Here is a 17,713-nt window from a genome sequence, read left to right on the forward strand (position 1 = left end):
AAATTATAAACCAAGGGATGTATGATAAATTTTAAAACACTTTCATACAGAGCTCTGGTTATTCGGGACACGTGTCACATTGATATATTGTGTCCTCCCTTATCCCCCTCTTATAGCAGACTTTGCACCTCTTTTGACTTTTTCCCTTCTTGCCAGTTTGGGGAACTTCTCCTGGAAAGTGTTGCCCTTGTACGATGCGTGTGGGCTCGCTTCCAGAAGTACTGGGTGCCCCCCCTTCTTGGTCCCTAAAGATTAGGTTCTTGATAATCACCTCTTGAAATTCCAGGAAAGTTCCCGTCTGGCCTGCACATCGACGTAGCATGTACGCATTGTACAATGCCATCTGTATGATGTGCCCGGCCAGCTTCTTATACCACACCGCATGGCGCTGTAGGGCTTCAGGGCTTGATCTTACAAGTCCATCCCTCCCATGTACCTATTGTAGTCCAGGATGCAGTCTGGTTTGGGGGTGGCCTTTCCTTCATATATCCTAAACCTGTAGGTATACCCGGATGCACTCTCGCAGCTTATACATCTTCACGCCATACCTTGCCCTCTTACCCGGCAGGTACTCGCGGAATTGAACCCTCCCTTTAAAATGTACCAGGGACTCATCAATAGAAATACACTTCTCGGTGGTGTATGCTTGGAAAAACCGGGCACTGGAACGGTCTAATAGGGGTCTCCGTTTATACAAACGGTCAAAACTGGGGTCATCTTGGGGTGGGCAGTGCTCATTATCAGTATAATGTAAGAAGCGAAGTATTGCCTCATTTATTTATTTTTTTAGGTTCCAGTTCAGTTCTGAAGTTGCTTTGAGGGGCCCATATATTAGAAACCCCTATCAAATACCCCATTTTAGAAACTAGACCCCTCAAAGTATTCACAACAGCATGTAGAAAGTTTATGAACCCTTTAGGTGTTTCACAAAAATTTAGAGCAAAGTAGAGGTGAAATTTACATTTTTTTTTTGTCAGAAAATCCTCTTTATATCATTTTTTTTATAACACAAAAGGATTTATCAGAGAAACGCAACTTAATACGTATTGCCCAGATTCTGCAGTTTTGAGAAATATCCCACATGTGGCCCTAGTGCGGTAATGGACTGAAGGAGCGGCCTCAGAAGCAAAGGAGAACCTGGTGGATTTTGAGGCCTCTTTTTTTATTAGGCACCATGTCCAGTTTGAAGAGGTCTTGTGGTGCCAAAACATTGGGAACCCCCCAAAAGTGACCCCAATTTGGAAACTAGACCCCTTGAGGAATCCATTGTAGTTTTCTTGGGGTGCATGCAGCTTTTTGATCAGTTTTTATTCTATTTTTAGGTGGCGTGGTGACTAAAAAACAGCAATTGTACTATTGGTTTTTTTTCGGTTTTTTTTACAGCGTTCACCGTGCGCTATAAATGACATATTCACTTTATTCTGCGGGGCGATACGATTACGGCGATACCAGATGTTTATAGTTTTTTTTTATGTCTTATGGCGTTTGCACAATAAAATACGTTTTGTAAACAATCATTCACTTTTTGTGTTACCTTATTCTAAGAGCCATAACGTTTTTATTTTTCAATCAATAAAGCCGTGCGAGGACTTATTTTTTGCGTAACGAACTGTAGTTTTGATCAGTACCATTTTTAGGTACATGCGACTTTTTGATCTCTTTTTATTCCATTTTTTGGGAGGTGAAGTGACCAAAGAATTGTGATTGTGGTTCGGTTTATTATTATTTTATTTTACGGCGTTCACCGTGCGGGATAAATAATGAAATAATTTTGTAGTTCAGGCCGCTACGGACGCGGCGATACCAATTATGTATAGTTTATTTGTTTGTTTATATGTTTTTATTAATAATGAAGGACTGATAAGGGAAAAAGGGGGATTTTTACTTTTAATACTTTTAAATCTTTTATTTTCTTATTTTTACACATCTTTTTTTTTTTACTTTATTACTTTGTCCCACTAGGGGACATGAGGGCAGGAGGCTCTGATCGCTATTCTAATACACTGCACTACATGCGTAGTGCAGTGTATTAGAACTGTCAGCTACTCACTGACAGCAAGCATAGTGGGTCCTGACGTTGTCAGGACCCACTAGGCTTCCGTCTATGGCATAGCCGGACGCCATTGTTTGGTGTCCTGTTGCCATAGCCACCATCGCCGGCCGCTATCGCGTAGCAGGCCGGCGATGGCAGCTTAACCCCTAAAAAGCCGCGATCTCTATAGAACGCGGCTTTTAAGGGGTTAATCAGCGGGGACACAGCGATCGGTCCCCGCTGTAGGAGCTGTGACAGCTGCTGAACAAGACAGCAGCGTCACAGCTCCTGTATGTGTCGGGAGGACGGCCGAAACGGCCGTTACTCCCGAGACGTGCTATTACGGCATGGAGCGCGAACGATACAGCTGCCATGACGTAATAGTACGTCAAGGAGCGGGAAGGGGTTAACCTCCTCTTCACATAATTTTCTGGTTTATCTAAAAGGATGCACCAAAAAACTGCTCCAAAAAAATGAGGTCTATGGGTAGAAATTTCCATAACAAACAACACACCTAGAGCGTGCTGCATTTTCATAGAACTGTCACAAAGGAAAAGTAGAAGAGTTGCCTATACCAACCAATCAGCATAGCTACAAAACAATGGCTGAAAATATATAAACACCACTAAAATGATATCTTCTTGCTAAAAATTATGTAAGCAAATGTTCATGTATGGCCTCCTTGTTATGTACATATAAATGTAACCCTTCCATGTTGGGGTGTGAAGCTTAAAATATGTCAAACACATGTCATTGATCCTGTAACATTCAAACTGTCATTATTGAAACTAAGAGGCTATGGAAAAAATAGTTGCTGATCATAAAGTCAATTTCACACGAGTGTAATATGGGTGAACTAGTGATTTATGATGTGGTTAGTTCAGGTTATTATACCCATGGTAGGGCTGGAATTTGAGGTCATAATACGGAATTCGCCTGTAATATGCTTGCATAAAACTGGCCTTAGACTTGCAACCCAAACTATACAATTTCTTCTAATTCTTCTAACATCTGTCAAACCTAGGTTCACCCTTAGACTACCAGGTGGTGAAGTATGATTCTTAACTCCAGAAGCAGTCCTAGAATTAGTTCACAATGGGGATTACATGGCACCTGCCAACACTTGGCATTGCATTTTTCCAGGTTGTGCGTAGCTTCTTGATTGTGAACGCCAAATCCCAAAAACTTCTTACAGTTTTTATGCTGATTTTGGTAAAAAAATTGTCAATTGGTGTTGCAACTGAAGGCAGATGATTTTTTTAAATCTTTTTTTGCAATTCTTTATCTAGGTTTTTCTATTAGTTAGCTTGTAAGGTCTACATGGCGAATTGTGGCTGAGGTGCTTTGACCCCATACATCAACAATAAAATGACTAACCATTGTCAGGAAAGCTCTAAGGTTTTATATTTACTTGCCAAATGGCACTGGCTGTTTGCCATGTGGACAATCACCGCATGGCAAAAGCGTGCATGTTTTACCATTTTTTACCATTCAACATGTGAGAACACAAATTTGATGATCTGAAACCATGTTGTATAACTCAAGAAAGAAAAATGTGTTAAGCAAATTAGAATATTTTTTCCTGTACTGTGAAAAGGGATAGGAAATGGAAGTGAAATAAATAAATAAGATGGCATTGCTGATACAAACTTAAAAACAAAGGAAATATTTTAAGTGAAAATATTTAACATAGTTTGTATGTTCAGGTATATGTTGAATGGAATATATACATCAGATGTAAAAATAAAACTCCAAAATAACAGAATAAGGCTTCGTTTACATACGCATCAGGAGCCCTGACTGAAACAAACGGAAACCATAGGATTCTGTTTGCATCACCATTGATTTCAATGGTGACGGATCCGGTGCACATGGTTTCCGTCGTTTTGACGGAAGCAATACCGTACTACGAATTCCCCTAATGGAAAGCTCAGCCGAAACACCTGAACGGAGCCCTGACGCACATGTGAACGAAGCCTAATAATCCTGCTATTGTATATTGAAGTTTTACTGATAAGTCAGACCTGAGAAATATATAATTTATTTATATTATTTTATCTTTTTGTTTTATAGATAATTCAGCTGGCATTGAAGCACAGAGACATGGGTACAGTCGGAGAGATAAAGAGTTCTATCTCCTACCAGTAGTAGTAGAAGACAGCAGTTACCCTATCCAAAGCAGTACAAGCACATTGACCATCAGAGTATGCAGATGTGACTCAAGAGGGGTTATCCTCTCTTGCAATGTGGAAGCTATTTTTTTACCAGTTGGATTAAGCACTGGTGCTTTGATAGCAATTTTGCTGTGCATTATTATCCTTTTAGGTAAGATTTATTTAAAAAATGAAATAAAAAATAAAACACAGTAACTACTGTATATATATATTTTTTTTAGTATTTTTTTTTTGTATGATATATGTAGATAGATAGAGATATATACAAATAGAGACACCAACACACCTTTATGACCTGATTGGACAGCCCATCCCCAAACCATGGCTGAAGTTTGGTCTTTTTTGCAGCTATAACAGCCTCCACCCTTCTGGGAATGCTTTCCACAAGATTTTGGAGCATATGGGAATTTGTGCTCAAAAGAACATTTGTGGGGTCAGGCACTGATGTTGGATGAGAAGGTTTGGCTGGCAATTGACATTCCAATTAATCCCAAAGGTGTTTATCAGACTGCCAGATAGTGAAACATCAAGTAGATACAGAAGAAAAAGAGATGTTCACCTGGGGCGCTACATCTTGAAAAGGAAGTAAACAGCTAGGACATCAGAAGTCTTTTAGCAGGATCTTTTTAGATCCTGTTAAAAGACATGATGTCGTAGTTATTTTCTTCCTTTACAAGAAGTGGCACCCCAAGTGGAGATCTCTTTTTCTTCTGCATCTACCTGATGATCATCACTGACTGATCCAATTGGACATTGAGCCTAGTCCACTGTAGCAACTTCATATCATTAGCATAGATATCAAGCCTACCACATTGTTGTGCACCAGGTCATCACTGGTGCTTTTCCCCAAACACTAGTTATTCACAGTTAATGTTTTATGTAGCGCTTTTCTTACAATTCAAGATACAGTGCAACATAATTCATCACTTCAGAGAACCTTTTTTTCACCGCTCCAGAGTTCAGTGGTGGCATGCTTTATAACCCTCCAACAGCTGCTTGCCGTTGCACATGTTGTATGCGACTGCTTGACCACGGAAACACATTCTTTGAAACGTATAGTTCTAGTCACTTCCAGAGGCAGTTTGGAACTCTGTAGTAGGTGATGTAATAGATGCTAGACAACTTTTACACGCCAAACGTGTCCACACTTGGTGGCACTCTGTGACTTTCCATGATCTACTGCTTGATGGCAGAGCTGTTGTTACTCGTAGATAATGCCACTTGACAATAAAAGCACTTAGCTGACTGAGACAGATGTAGCAGATCAGAAGTGTCACAAACTGACTTGTGCCAAAGGTGGCATCATATGACAGCGCCACGTTTGGTCTCACTCTTTAGTATGGCCCATACTAATACCAATGTGTGCTTGATTTTCTGCGTCTTTTTTTCCATGAGTGTGGCAAAACACCTAAAACTTAATAATTAGGATGGCTAGCTACATATTTTGGCCATAAAGTGTATTTATGTCATTGTAGGTTAGAAAAAGTAAATAGCAATATTAACTGGTTGCCGACACAGGACGAGAATGCTTGTCCTTAACGGCGGGTACTTCACCCTTTGAATGCCGTGATGAAAGCTGATCGCGGCGCCAAGGGGAGGGGACTGCACTTTGATCGCGTCACAGAAAATAACTGTGACGCGATCAAAGCCCATAACTTGTATGGCCAGACAGCCCAGGGTCCATTGAACCTGGACCCCAGGGCTATCTGAACATATTTCCTGTTTTTAGGGCATACTGAGGTATGCCCTAACAACTGCCTGTGCACAATCAGTACACAGGCTAATGTACTATAGATCTATGCCAGTACATTACAGTTAAAGAATATAAATAAAAATGATAAATCCCTTTATGTGATTAAAAATAAATAAAATGAATGTAAAAAAAAATTATGATAAATAAAAAGTAAAAAAAACACACAAACACCAATTTTTTTTATAATAAATAAACTTTTTAAAATATAAGTCAAAAACATGAAATAATATAGACATATTTGGTATCGCCATTATTTATGATGATTGGTGTATGGTGAAAAAAAAAATATTAAAACTGCAGCAGGACTGCTTTTTTTCTGCATTTTCGCCAAAATAAAAATGTACAGAAATTAAACGATAATGTATTTGTACCAAAAAATGGTACCTACATAAAGTACAACTCGTCCCATTAAAAATAATGTCTCATACAACTATGTTGTACGAAAAATAAGAGAGTTATGAGCGTAGGGATGCAAAGAGGGAAATATAAAAAAATTGTTCTGTCCTCAAGACCAAAATTGGCCGTGTCCTTAAGGGGTTAAAGACGTTGTCTTCTGATTAGCTGATCACCATGGATCGAGCCTTTGAAACCTCCAGAGATCAGTTAAAAATTGCCAGAGGACGCTACGGCTGAACACTCCTTTCCATGGACATTGGCGAACTGGACACACCATACATAGTGAAAGTTGCTCTTTGTTACTGTCTCTCCGAGTCTGGCTCATAGAGTAGTGGGATCTGAGCGGTGGGGAGTCCTTTCTGTGATGTCCATGTGCCCCCCTTTAGAAAACAGCCTGTTTTGGCCTTGTGGACACAGATGATTCTTTCAAATCTGACATGTGTCGCTTTATGTGGTAATAACTCCGGAATGCTTTTACCTATCTAAGCGATTCTGATATTGTTTTCTCGTGAGATATTGTACTTTATGTTAGTGAAAAAATTTGGTCCATAAATTCAATATTTATTTGTGAAAAACTTCAAATTTTAGCGAAAATTTGCAAAAATTTGAATTTTTCGAAATGTAAATGTATTTGCTTGTAAAACAGATTGTAATACCACACAAAATAGATACTAGTTAACATCCCTCATATGTCTACTTTATGTTTGCATAGTTATTTTTCACGTCCTTTTATTTTTCTAGGACGTTACAAGGCTTAGAGCTTTAGCAGCAATTTCTCATATTTTCAAGAAAGTTTCAAAAGGCTATTTTTTCAGGGACCAGTTCAGTTCTGAAGTGGCTTTGAGGGCCTTCTATAGTAGAAAGTCCCAACAAATCACCCCATTTCGAAAACTGCACCCCTCAAAGTATTCAAAACCACATTCAGAAAGTATTTTAACCCTTTAGGCGTTTCACAGGAATTAAGGCAAAGTAGAGGTGAAATTTACAAATTTCATTTTTTTTGCCGAAATTCATATGTAATAAAAAAAAATCTGTAACACAGATGGTTTTACCAGAGAAACGCAACTCAATATTTATTGCCCAGATTCTGCAGTTTTTAGAAATATCCAACATGTGGCCCTAGTGTCCTAATTGACTGAAGCACCGGCTTCAGAAGCAAAGGAGCACCCAGTGGATTTTGGGGTCTCTTTTTTTAGGAATATATTTTAGGCACCATGTCAGGTTTGAAGAGGTCTTGTGGTACCTAAACAGTTGAAACCCCCAAAAGTGACCCCATTTTGGAAATTACACCCCTCAAGGCATTTTTCTAGGGGTATAGTTAGCATTTTGACCCCACAGTTTTTTTGCAGAATTTAGTGGGATTAGTCTGTGAAGATGAAAATCACCTTTTTTTCTGTGGAAACATAGATTTTTTAAATGTTTACAAGGAATAAAGGAGAAAAGGCACGTCAACATTTGTAAAGCAATTTCTCCCGATTATGGCAATACCCCATATGTGGTCATAAACTGATGTTTGGACCCACAGCAGGGCTCAGGAGGGAAGGAACGCCTTTTGGATTTTGGAGCGCAGATTTTGCTGGATTGGTTTTCAGTGCCATGTCGGGTTTGCAACGCCCCGGAGGGACCAAAACAGTGGAAACCCCCCAAAAGTGACACTATTTTGGAAACTACACCCCTCAAGGAATTTTTCTAGGGGTATAGTGAGCATTTTGACCCCACATGAACTTTTTTTAGAGCTAAGGTGACCAAAAAACAGCGATTTTGGCGCTTTAATTTCATTATTTCTTACAGTGTTCAATAAATTACGTTTTACTTTATTCTGCGGGTCGGTACGATTACAGCGATACCATATGTGTATAGTTTTTTTTACGTTTTGCAGCATTTGCACAATAAAATTACGTTTCTATAAAATAATTTATTTTCTGAGACACCATATTCTGAGCCGTAACTTTTTTATTTTTTCGTCAAAAAAGGTGTGGGAGGTCTTGTTTTTTGTGGGACGGGTTGTAGTTTTTATTGGTACTATTTTGGGGTAAATGCGACTTTTTGATCACTTTTTATTCTATATCTTGGGAAGGGTCGTGACTAAAAAAAAAACGATGCTGACATTTTCCGTTTATTTTGTTTGCGGCGTTCACCATGCGGAAAAAATAACATCATAGTTTGGCTCGTTACGAACACGGTGATAAAAATATGTGTAATTTTTTTCACGTTTTCATTTTTTTCCAATAATAAATGACTTATTATAGGAAAACAAAAACTTTTATTTTTACACTTTTATAAAACATTTTTATTAACTTTTTTAGTTTTTACACTTTCTTTTTTGGTTTATTAACTTTTTTTTACTTTTTACACTTAATTTTTTTTTACCTGCAGCTCTGATCGATGCTAGAATACATTACACTACCTAGGTAGTGTAACGTCTTTCAACTGTCAGTGTGACCTCACAGTCACTCTGACATTAAGTCTACGAGGACCAGCCAGAGTCTGGTCCTCATAGACTTCCATACATGGCAGACCCGGAGGCCGTTGCCTGGCCTCTGGATGCCATCCCAAGCATCAGCAGCCCCCACAATTGCATGGGGACTGCTGATGTGCTACAAATCCCCTAAATGTGGTGATCGCAAGCGAGCACCACATTTATCGGAATAATTGCCAAAATCAGCGGCAATGAGCCGATGATCGGCAACACTGGAGTGTCAGCTGTTGGGGACAGCTGATCTCCCAGTTCCCGATGCTCACCTTGCTGCCGACAGTGTGCATCGGGAACGACACCGTGACTTCCTGTCACTCTGACACGAAGCCTATCGGGATCAGCCGAAGGTTGGTCCTGATGGGCTTCTGTCCATGACAGACACGGAAGCCATTGTTTGGCTTTCGTTTGCCATGCTAACTATCGGCACACCCTGCGATTTCGTACCGGGGTCTGCCGATATGCTAGAAACCCCTAAATTTCGGCAATTGCAACCGATCGCCGAATTTAAGGGGTTAATAAGCCGAAATCAGCGGCAAAGGACCGCTGGCCGGCAAGAGTGGTGTGTCAGCTGTCGGCGACAGCTGACCTCCCGGTTCCCAGTGCACACTGTCGCCGACAGTGTGTACCGGAAACAACTCAGTAACTATACGTCCTCGTGCGGGAGGTAACCTCCCGCAACGACGTACAGTTACTTACTCGTGCGGGTAGGGGTTAATAGAGCATATGGAAAGGAGTTTTCTTAGTGAGATAACCCCTTTAATTTGTAATGTTGCAGAATACCAATTGACCTATTCTAAATGTTTTTCCTAACATATTGCTGTACTAACATCCATTATTTTATGAAACAATGGAAAAACCATACCCACTATTATCACACACTCGTAGGAATAATAACCTAATTCAAGTTATAAATAAATATATATTGTTGCACAATTTTTTAAATCAACAAAACACCAATAATAATTGGTAATAATAGCATAGCCAGTAATAGTGGGTACTGCTTTATATCTTTTTTTCTTATTGCATTTGCTCAGTACTCTGTCTGCACCTCATATTACCATTTGGTCAGTGTCTTTTCATTATTTATATATATTTACCATTCATTATTTTGTCATATTCTATTACAGCTCATTAGGTTGTAGTACATGTCATGTTTTAAAAATCTACCACACACTGTGCTAAATTTCAGGCACCCAAACACTTAGTTTGAAGCGTAAAATATTACTGCAGCCTATATAGATTATGTAGATGTTTAACTATTTTGTTTTTCCAAATGTTCCAATAATTATAGTCATTATAGTGGGCTGTCAATAGCTCTGAATCTCATCTAAGATATAGCACTGCTTCTGTTTATTTATGTAATGTATATACAATGTAACACACCCAACAGCTGTATAAGTATGGTTGCTGCAGTACATCCTTACCAGGATGGGTAGCCAGCCTCTTAATATACAACAAGGTATGAACCACAAGATATATCAGTAATTTACAAAACTTTTTATTGTACTATGAATAAGCCTTTTTATATGACTAAAGAACCCATGTTAAGCTTTGTTTAAATTCATATTATATCAAGTATATCTAGCAGAATGGAACAAAATCTATCTAACTATCTTTAATGTTTGGTTTAGTTATAGTGGTACTCTATGTAGCATTAAGAAGACAGAAAAAGAAAGATGCTCTGATGACCTCAAAAGAAGATATAAGAGATAATGTAATCCATTACGATGATGAGGGAGGTGGAGAAGAAGACACTCAGGCCTTTGACATTGGTGCCCTGAGAAATCCAAAGGTAATTGAAGACAATAAAGGACGCAGAGACATAAAGCCTGAACCTTTGTGTCTGCCTCGTCATAAACCACCAGCGGAATACAATAGTGACATAAGAGATTTCATCAACGAAAGGCTGCAAGAGCACGATATTGATCCAAATGCTCCACCATATGACTCATTAGCAACATATGCCTATGAAGGCTCTGGATCTGTAGCTGAATCACTGAGCACCATAGAGTCTCTAAGTATGGAAATAGATCAGGATTATGATTTCTTAAGTGACTGGGGACCTCAGTTTAAAAGCTTGGCAGAAATGTTTGGAGAAGAACATTTCAAGAAAGACAAAATCACTTAACTTACAAAAATGGCAAGCAATCAAAAAGCTTTATCTAGACTATGTAAAAAAAAGTTTTATATTAAAATGCTACAATATTTATCATACTGTCAGTTTTTGTTTGTTTCACAGATAAAAGATTGATTCTGTAATGAAATATAAAAAAAAATGTTTTTGCTATTTTTCATTAAAGTAAAAAAACTCAGGTGTGACATCTACAATTTACTGAAATGATACTTAGAATATATTTGATGTACTGACATTATGGTGGAAACAAAGAATTTTCTTAAACTGGAGTGCCTAGGAAAACATGTTTCCCTGACCTATGCAGTATTAAACCTTATGCACACGGCAAAGTCCTATGCAGGAGGCTGTAAGGAGGCACACAGAGTCCCCTAAGGCTTTGTACTGCATGAGCCCTAACTCAAAGAAATAATTGTATAAGAGGGATCTCCAAATTCAATCTTTCAAATGTTATATACATTTTACTTTTCCAAAAATGTTATCTCATGTGTTCCCCTTTAGCTTTCACACCTTAGTTTTACCTCACTATAAGAGAACTCTACCCAAAAAAATTTTGACGTCATAAAAAAACATATGGTTGGAGTATGTGAGTTCATACCTTCTGTTAAAGCGGTTGTCTGGTCATGGGGGGGTTTTTCATACTGATGACCCATCCACAGGATAGATCATCAGTATTTGACCAGTGGAGGTCCGACACCTGGACCCCGCACCGATCATTTGTTCCGGCTTGCTCTGAGCTGCAGTACTGATCATACACTGATCAGTACTGCAGCTCTGCTCCTATTCACATTAAGAGAAGCAGAGCTGTAGTGTTGCACAGCCACTACACAGTGGTCAGAGCCATCTGCTTCTAGCATTGACCACTCCAAAACTTCAGGTGCCCGGAGGCAGCCTGAACAGCTGATTGGACCCACACCGATCATAAACTGATGACCTATCCTGTGGATAAGTCATCAGTATGAAAAACCGCCCCATGACCAAACAACTCCTTTAATTTCCAAGCTTTAGTTATCGGAAGCCTTTCAATATCACTTCTAAACAAAGGCCTGTGTTTTGCCAGTAGCCAAAATCTCTTGGAGCTACCAAAGCAACTGGCACATTATAGTTTTGCTGTAATACCTTAGTTCTGGAAATCAGTTACATCAGGTTGCAAAGTGAATATAAAGCACACGCTTAAACAGTCCACACACCCCAGACACACAACTCTCTGCCACCACCTACCGAGTTCTAGACCGACAGGTACCCAACACACACTGGTTAACACACTCTAAAAAAGGCTATGGATTCTCTAGAGCATACAAGGACCAAACTTATTAAAGTTTTAAGTTGTAATATAAAAAGTACAGTGCTCACAAAAGGGTAAAAGATATGACAAAATAAAATGACATACAAAAAAAAAATGCAAAACAGCATTAAAATACAAACAACAGAAAGACTTAAACACTTAGAATCCTTAGAGTCTCTTCTGTTTCCTTAAGAGTAGAAAAAAACTAAGAATGCACACCTCAGACGAGGATCTGACCCCCACATTGTGAACCACTTTCTATTGTCTAAGTCATATTTTATACATTGAATTCTTGGTTCGGGTTGCCAGGCTGCCCACTAGTTCATTCTGTAAATTAGATGTTTGTGAATGGACAGTGAAGTGCTAAGAGGAAGGGACCATGAATATTACATTTTAAATTAATTTTCCTTTTATTTACCTCACTATGAGCCCCTACGGATGGGGAGATATCCATTTGCCCACCTTTAAAGTTGCAAAGACTAGTCATACTGTAGGTGTTAAAGTTGACACTATAGAGGACATTTGCTTTATGGCAGTTTTCTGGTGTTAATAGTTGCATATTATACTAGAAATTGTAACTGGCATAGATTTTACTATGTGACTCACGGACAGCTCTTAATAAATTTGTTGCATCTTGCTCCTGCTGGCTTTAACCCCTTAATGACCGGGCCTGTTTGGGCCTTAATGACCAAGCCAGATTTGTTAAATCTGGTATGTGTAACTTTATCAGAGAATAAGTCTGCGAAAGTTTTGAATATCCAAGTAATTCTGACATTGTTTTTTCGTCACATGTTGTACTTTATTTTAGTGGTAAAAGTCGACTGATACGATTTGCGGAAATGAATAAAAAAATAGAAAAAATTAAGAAATTTTGTAAAAATTATCACTTTTCCCTATTTTCAACGGCAATATGTCACATATGTACATACATACAGTACAATTTTTTTTATTAAATATATATTTCCATCTCTTTACTCTATTTTGGCAGCACTTTTGAAAAAAAATTATTTTTTTTGAGCAATTTAGAAGACTTACAAGTTTAGTAATCATTTTATACATTTTGAAGTACATTTGGTTTTCCTGCACCAAGCCAGGTTTTCAGAGGCTCATAGGTGTCAGAATGGTGGAAACCCCCACAAGTGACCCCATTTTTCAAACTACACCCCTTAAGGTATTTATTAAGGGGTGTTGTAAGTATTTTGACCCCACAGTTTTTTTTGTAAGAATTCATGCAAAGCAGGCGTAAAAAAATATAATCTCACTTTTTTCATAAAAGTATCACTTTGAAGACCGATTTCTTTGTAAAGCGACCATGAGAATGAAGAAACACACCCCAAAATCTATCACCCTGTTTCTCCTGTTTTAAAAAATGCCCACATTGTGACCCTAATGTATTGCCTGGACACACGGCAGGGCCCCAAAGGAAGGGAACACCCGGAGACTTTCAGGTCTCATATTTTGCTTGAAAATGTTTTAGGCCCCACTGTATATTTGGAGAGGTTTTGAACTACCAGAACGATAGAAACTCCCCATAAACGACCCCATTTAGAAATCTAGACCCCTTAAGGTATTTATCTAGGGGTGTACTGAGTATTTTGACCCCACAGTTTTTTGCTAAATTTAATGCATAGCAGGTGAAAAAAAAAAATCACTTTTTTCATAAAAGTATCACTTTGAAGACAGATTTCTGTGTAAAGCGACCATAAGAATGAAGAAACACACCCCAAAATCTATCACCCTGTTTCTTCTGTTTTCAAAAATGCCCCCATTGTGACCCTAATGCATTGCCTGGACACACAGCAGGGCCCCAAAGGAAGGGAACACCCGGAGGCTTTCAGGTCTCATATTTTCCTTGAAAATGTTTTAGGCCCCAATGTACATTTGGAGAGGTTTTGAGCTGCCAGAACGATAGAAACGCCCCATAAACGACCCCATTTAGAAAACTAGACCCCTTAAGGTATTTATCTAGGGGTATAGTAAGTATTTTGACCCCACAGTTTTTTGCTAAATTTAATACATAGCAGGTGAAAAAAAATTAAACTTCACTTTTTTCATAAAAGTATCAGTTTGAAGACCGATTTCTTTGTAAAGCGAACATGAAAATGAAGAAACACACCCCAAAATCTATCACCCGGTTTCTCCTGTTTTCAAAAATGCTCTCATTGTTGCCCCAATCTGCTTATTAGACGTGTGGCTGGGCCAAAAAGAGAGGGAGCACCCTTTGGCTTTCAGGGCACAATTGAATAAATTCTTGGCCCCATATCATGCATTTAGAGGCATTGAGCAGCCTGAACAAAAAAAAAAAAACCACGCAGAAATGACCCCATTTTAAAAACTAAACCCCTAAAGGTATTCATCTAGTGGTGTAGTGGGCATGTGGACCAAAAAATTTTTAAAGGAGGAAATAATGGGTATTATTTCAGACACTATGGGTATATAATGTTTTCTTCAAACTTTTATTACATTTCCAGATAAAATAGAGGAGACGTGGTAGAAGGTTATTTTGTTAGAAATATGCCACATTAATAAATTTGTGCGGCATATAACAGAGAAGTGAAGCCGTGTATTCATAACGGATACATGTCGCTATAGACGTATTTGCCTGTACTTATGACTATGTCTTGCTGAAGAAGCAGTTGGTGCCATTATGATGTCATTGTGGACAGAATTCTGTCCTAATATAAAATCAGTCAGAGAGGAAAAAATAAACTGTACTGGAGTGACGGGCAACATCTTCAAACAAATGGAGGAAAATGTATCCAACTATGTTGCAAACTCGAGTCTGTTCACTAGATAGAAGAACACCTGCAGGGCTGTCATGACAAGGTTTTTTTTTTTTTCAGTGACTGATTGTACAACGTCTCTTTAGCTCCATCAATCCCTATATGAGGGACAGTGTCCAAAACCATCTATAGGAACAGTAAAGGATCACTAATCCCCAAAATGATGTCAGTATTTCCAGAAGAACCGTAACAAAGCCAATGGTGTATTGATAAGGAACAGCTCGATTATTAGAGATCCTCCAAAAAAAAAATATCATGCCCGTATCACGGTACAGAATTAGGAATGTAACAGCTGTATGTGGCAGGACATAGTCATAAGAAAAAGGAAATACATCCCCAATTTATTCTTGTAATCATTGCTAAAATGCACGACTTCCACTAATTCAGGGGCGCCACGGGCCGCAGGTGTTGGATTTATCTACTAATAAATGCAATGCCCACATTTATTTTTTATTTCAAGAACACTTGTGGGGTCCATGTTCTGAATAGACAGATGTGGGCTCCTGCACAATAAACAGTATTCATTTGTGAGTGATCAAGTCCTGCATTTAGTTGTCCAAGAAATGTATAAAAAAAAATCAAAAAAGGGGAAAATTAGTTTTACAGTCTGAAAAAAATAATTTACTACCTCCCCATGAGAATCCCTCCCTCCCTTGGAAAGCTCAGAAACAAAAAAAAAAATATGAATAAATGAAATTGACTCCCTAAAAAGAATCCCCCCAACACCACCCTTTTTGGTGTTCCCTAAATTATAGATAAAATTAATAATTAGAAACGGTGTGGTAGGTCTCAAAACAGGGGTAGTTGCACAGGCCTGGATTTGAAGGGCACATGGGGCAGTAAAACCGGGTAGAGAGATGAGGGGTCTCAACTTGTTGAGGCGATCATGGCCTGGGTCACTTCTTGGGGGGATTTGGGAGTTGTCCGAGAAGTGCATGAAGCGCATTAGCGTCTCATAGCGCGTTCGGGTCATGACAGCAGCAAATACAGGGGTGCTATGGATAGTGCTAGTAGCCCAGTAAGAGCGGATAGAAGGTTTTTTTTACTATCCCCATATTTAGTGTAATTCCCCAAAAAAATTTCATTTCACAGACGGTTGTGGGGATCCATCCTCTGGAATAGTAAGACCTGGGATTTTGGGTGACAAATTGCGTGGCGTATAAATTTGTCTGCTGGACAATTAGTTCCAGGACCTGATCGCCTATAAACAAATGAAAACAATTATAGGGGGTAAAATTTGTGACATCAGAGTTGATGCCTGGAGTCGCTGTAAATTGCGGAATTTGGGGGGAAAAAGAAACTGCAGGATCCCACATTGCGGGAGGGACTGCAGTACTAGGCCCGGCTCCTGACGCTTCACCGGTGACCGCTGCGTCCACCACCATAGGGCTGGGGGGTCCAGTGGCAGAAGCAGAACTTGTGTTGCTTTCTGAGCCAAGTTCTGCTTCTGACGCAGTGTCCGTATCACTGCCGGAACCGCTAGAGCATAGCATGGCGTATGCCTGCTCTGCAGAGAACATTCTGCGGCTTCTGCGGTTCATTATTTTCTAACACTAAACTAACAAGTATATATTTTTTTTTTTTGTATTTGAAATTTTTTTTTTTTTTTTTTTTTAATATAATATAGACACAACACTAACAGAAAAAAATAAAAAATACGGTAAACCACAGTCAATTATAGCAACTAAAACCAGTTCAGCGAAAAAAGAAAAGAATTACGGAGATAACAAGTAATTACCGGTAACCTGGCGTGATTACGGGTAATCTGGGGTGATTATGGGTAATCTGGGGTAATTACGGACAATATCGGAACACTGGCGAGTATGTGGTGTATTTTACAGTATAATACAGCACAAGATTTCTATAGTAATTCTCTCTCTCCTCTCACAGATCAACTACAGTGAGAGGAGGGAGGGAAAGAGCACAAATCCTGTGCTGTATTGTGAAAATATGGGACTATGGTCACTGTGATAGGTATATCACAGTGACCATCTGATCAGGGACCAATTATCAGGGTCCCTGATCAGTTTCTATTTACAGGCAGAATAGCTGCCTTAGACTCACAGCACATGCGTGCGCCATTTTTATTTTTTTCTCCGGCAGTTAGGGAAGGGGGGGGGGGACACGATCGGTGGCAGCCGGGGGCCTAAGAAGCAGTTTTTTTTATCTCCTCTCAACACACATACATGGTGAGAGGAGACAAAATCCTCATTTGCATCGGCACATTTATTGTAACGGCGGTTGCCAGTGTTCGTTGAACAGCGGTCCCCAGTCACTGCTCCAAGCCCTCAGCTACCTCCGGCAGCTGAGAGCATGGAGGTAAACCTCCCCCCGGCGGCGCTATTTTATTCCGATGCCGCAATGTAAAAAGTCTATGGCATCGGAATAAAGCCCGTTAGTGACCGATGTAGAAACACGATGGGCCGGTCACTAACGAGTTAAGCTAAGACTGGACTATGAAATGCCAGTCTTAGTAAATCTACCCCTATGTCTTCTCCAAGTGACAGTTCTGGCTCTGGTCACTGCTATAAACTATGGAACAGCTCAACTAGAACTACAATAAAAAATTCCCAGGAACTCAGGCCAATTCCAAGATTTAAAAAAAATAAAGGGAAAGGGAAATAAGATTTGGAAAGTTGGTATAACACTAAAAATTAACTTTTATAAAATATATCTCAAATAT

General features: G+C 39.1%; 1 protein-coding gene across 1 annotated transcript in view; it reads left to right on the plus strand.

The window, feature by feature from the left end:
* CDH12 (cadherin 12) overlaps window positions 1–11,045 on the plus strand; it is a 762,277-nt gene extending 751,232 nt beyond the window's left edge. Inside the window, exons 14-15 of the mRNA XM_075826751.1 lie at window positions 4,106–4,357; window positions 10,463–11,045. Coding sequence (XP_075682866.1) covers window positions 4,106–4,357; window positions 10,463–10,959 — 749 coding nt within the window. The 3' untranslated portion in view covers window positions 10,960–11,045. The remainder of the gene's footprint in view (window positions 1–4,105; window positions 4,358–10,462) is intronic.
* Window positions 11,046–17,713: the final 6,668 nt, after the last annotated feature.

The sequence above is a fragment of the Rhinoderma darwinii genome, chromosome 5, assembly GCF_050947455.1.
Source record: "Rhinoderma darwinii isolate aRhiDar2 chromosome 5, aRhiDar2.hap1, whole genome shotgun sequence".
NCBI lineage: Eukaryota > Metazoa > Chordata > Amphibia > Anura > Rhinodermatidae > Rhinoderma > Rhinoderma darwinii.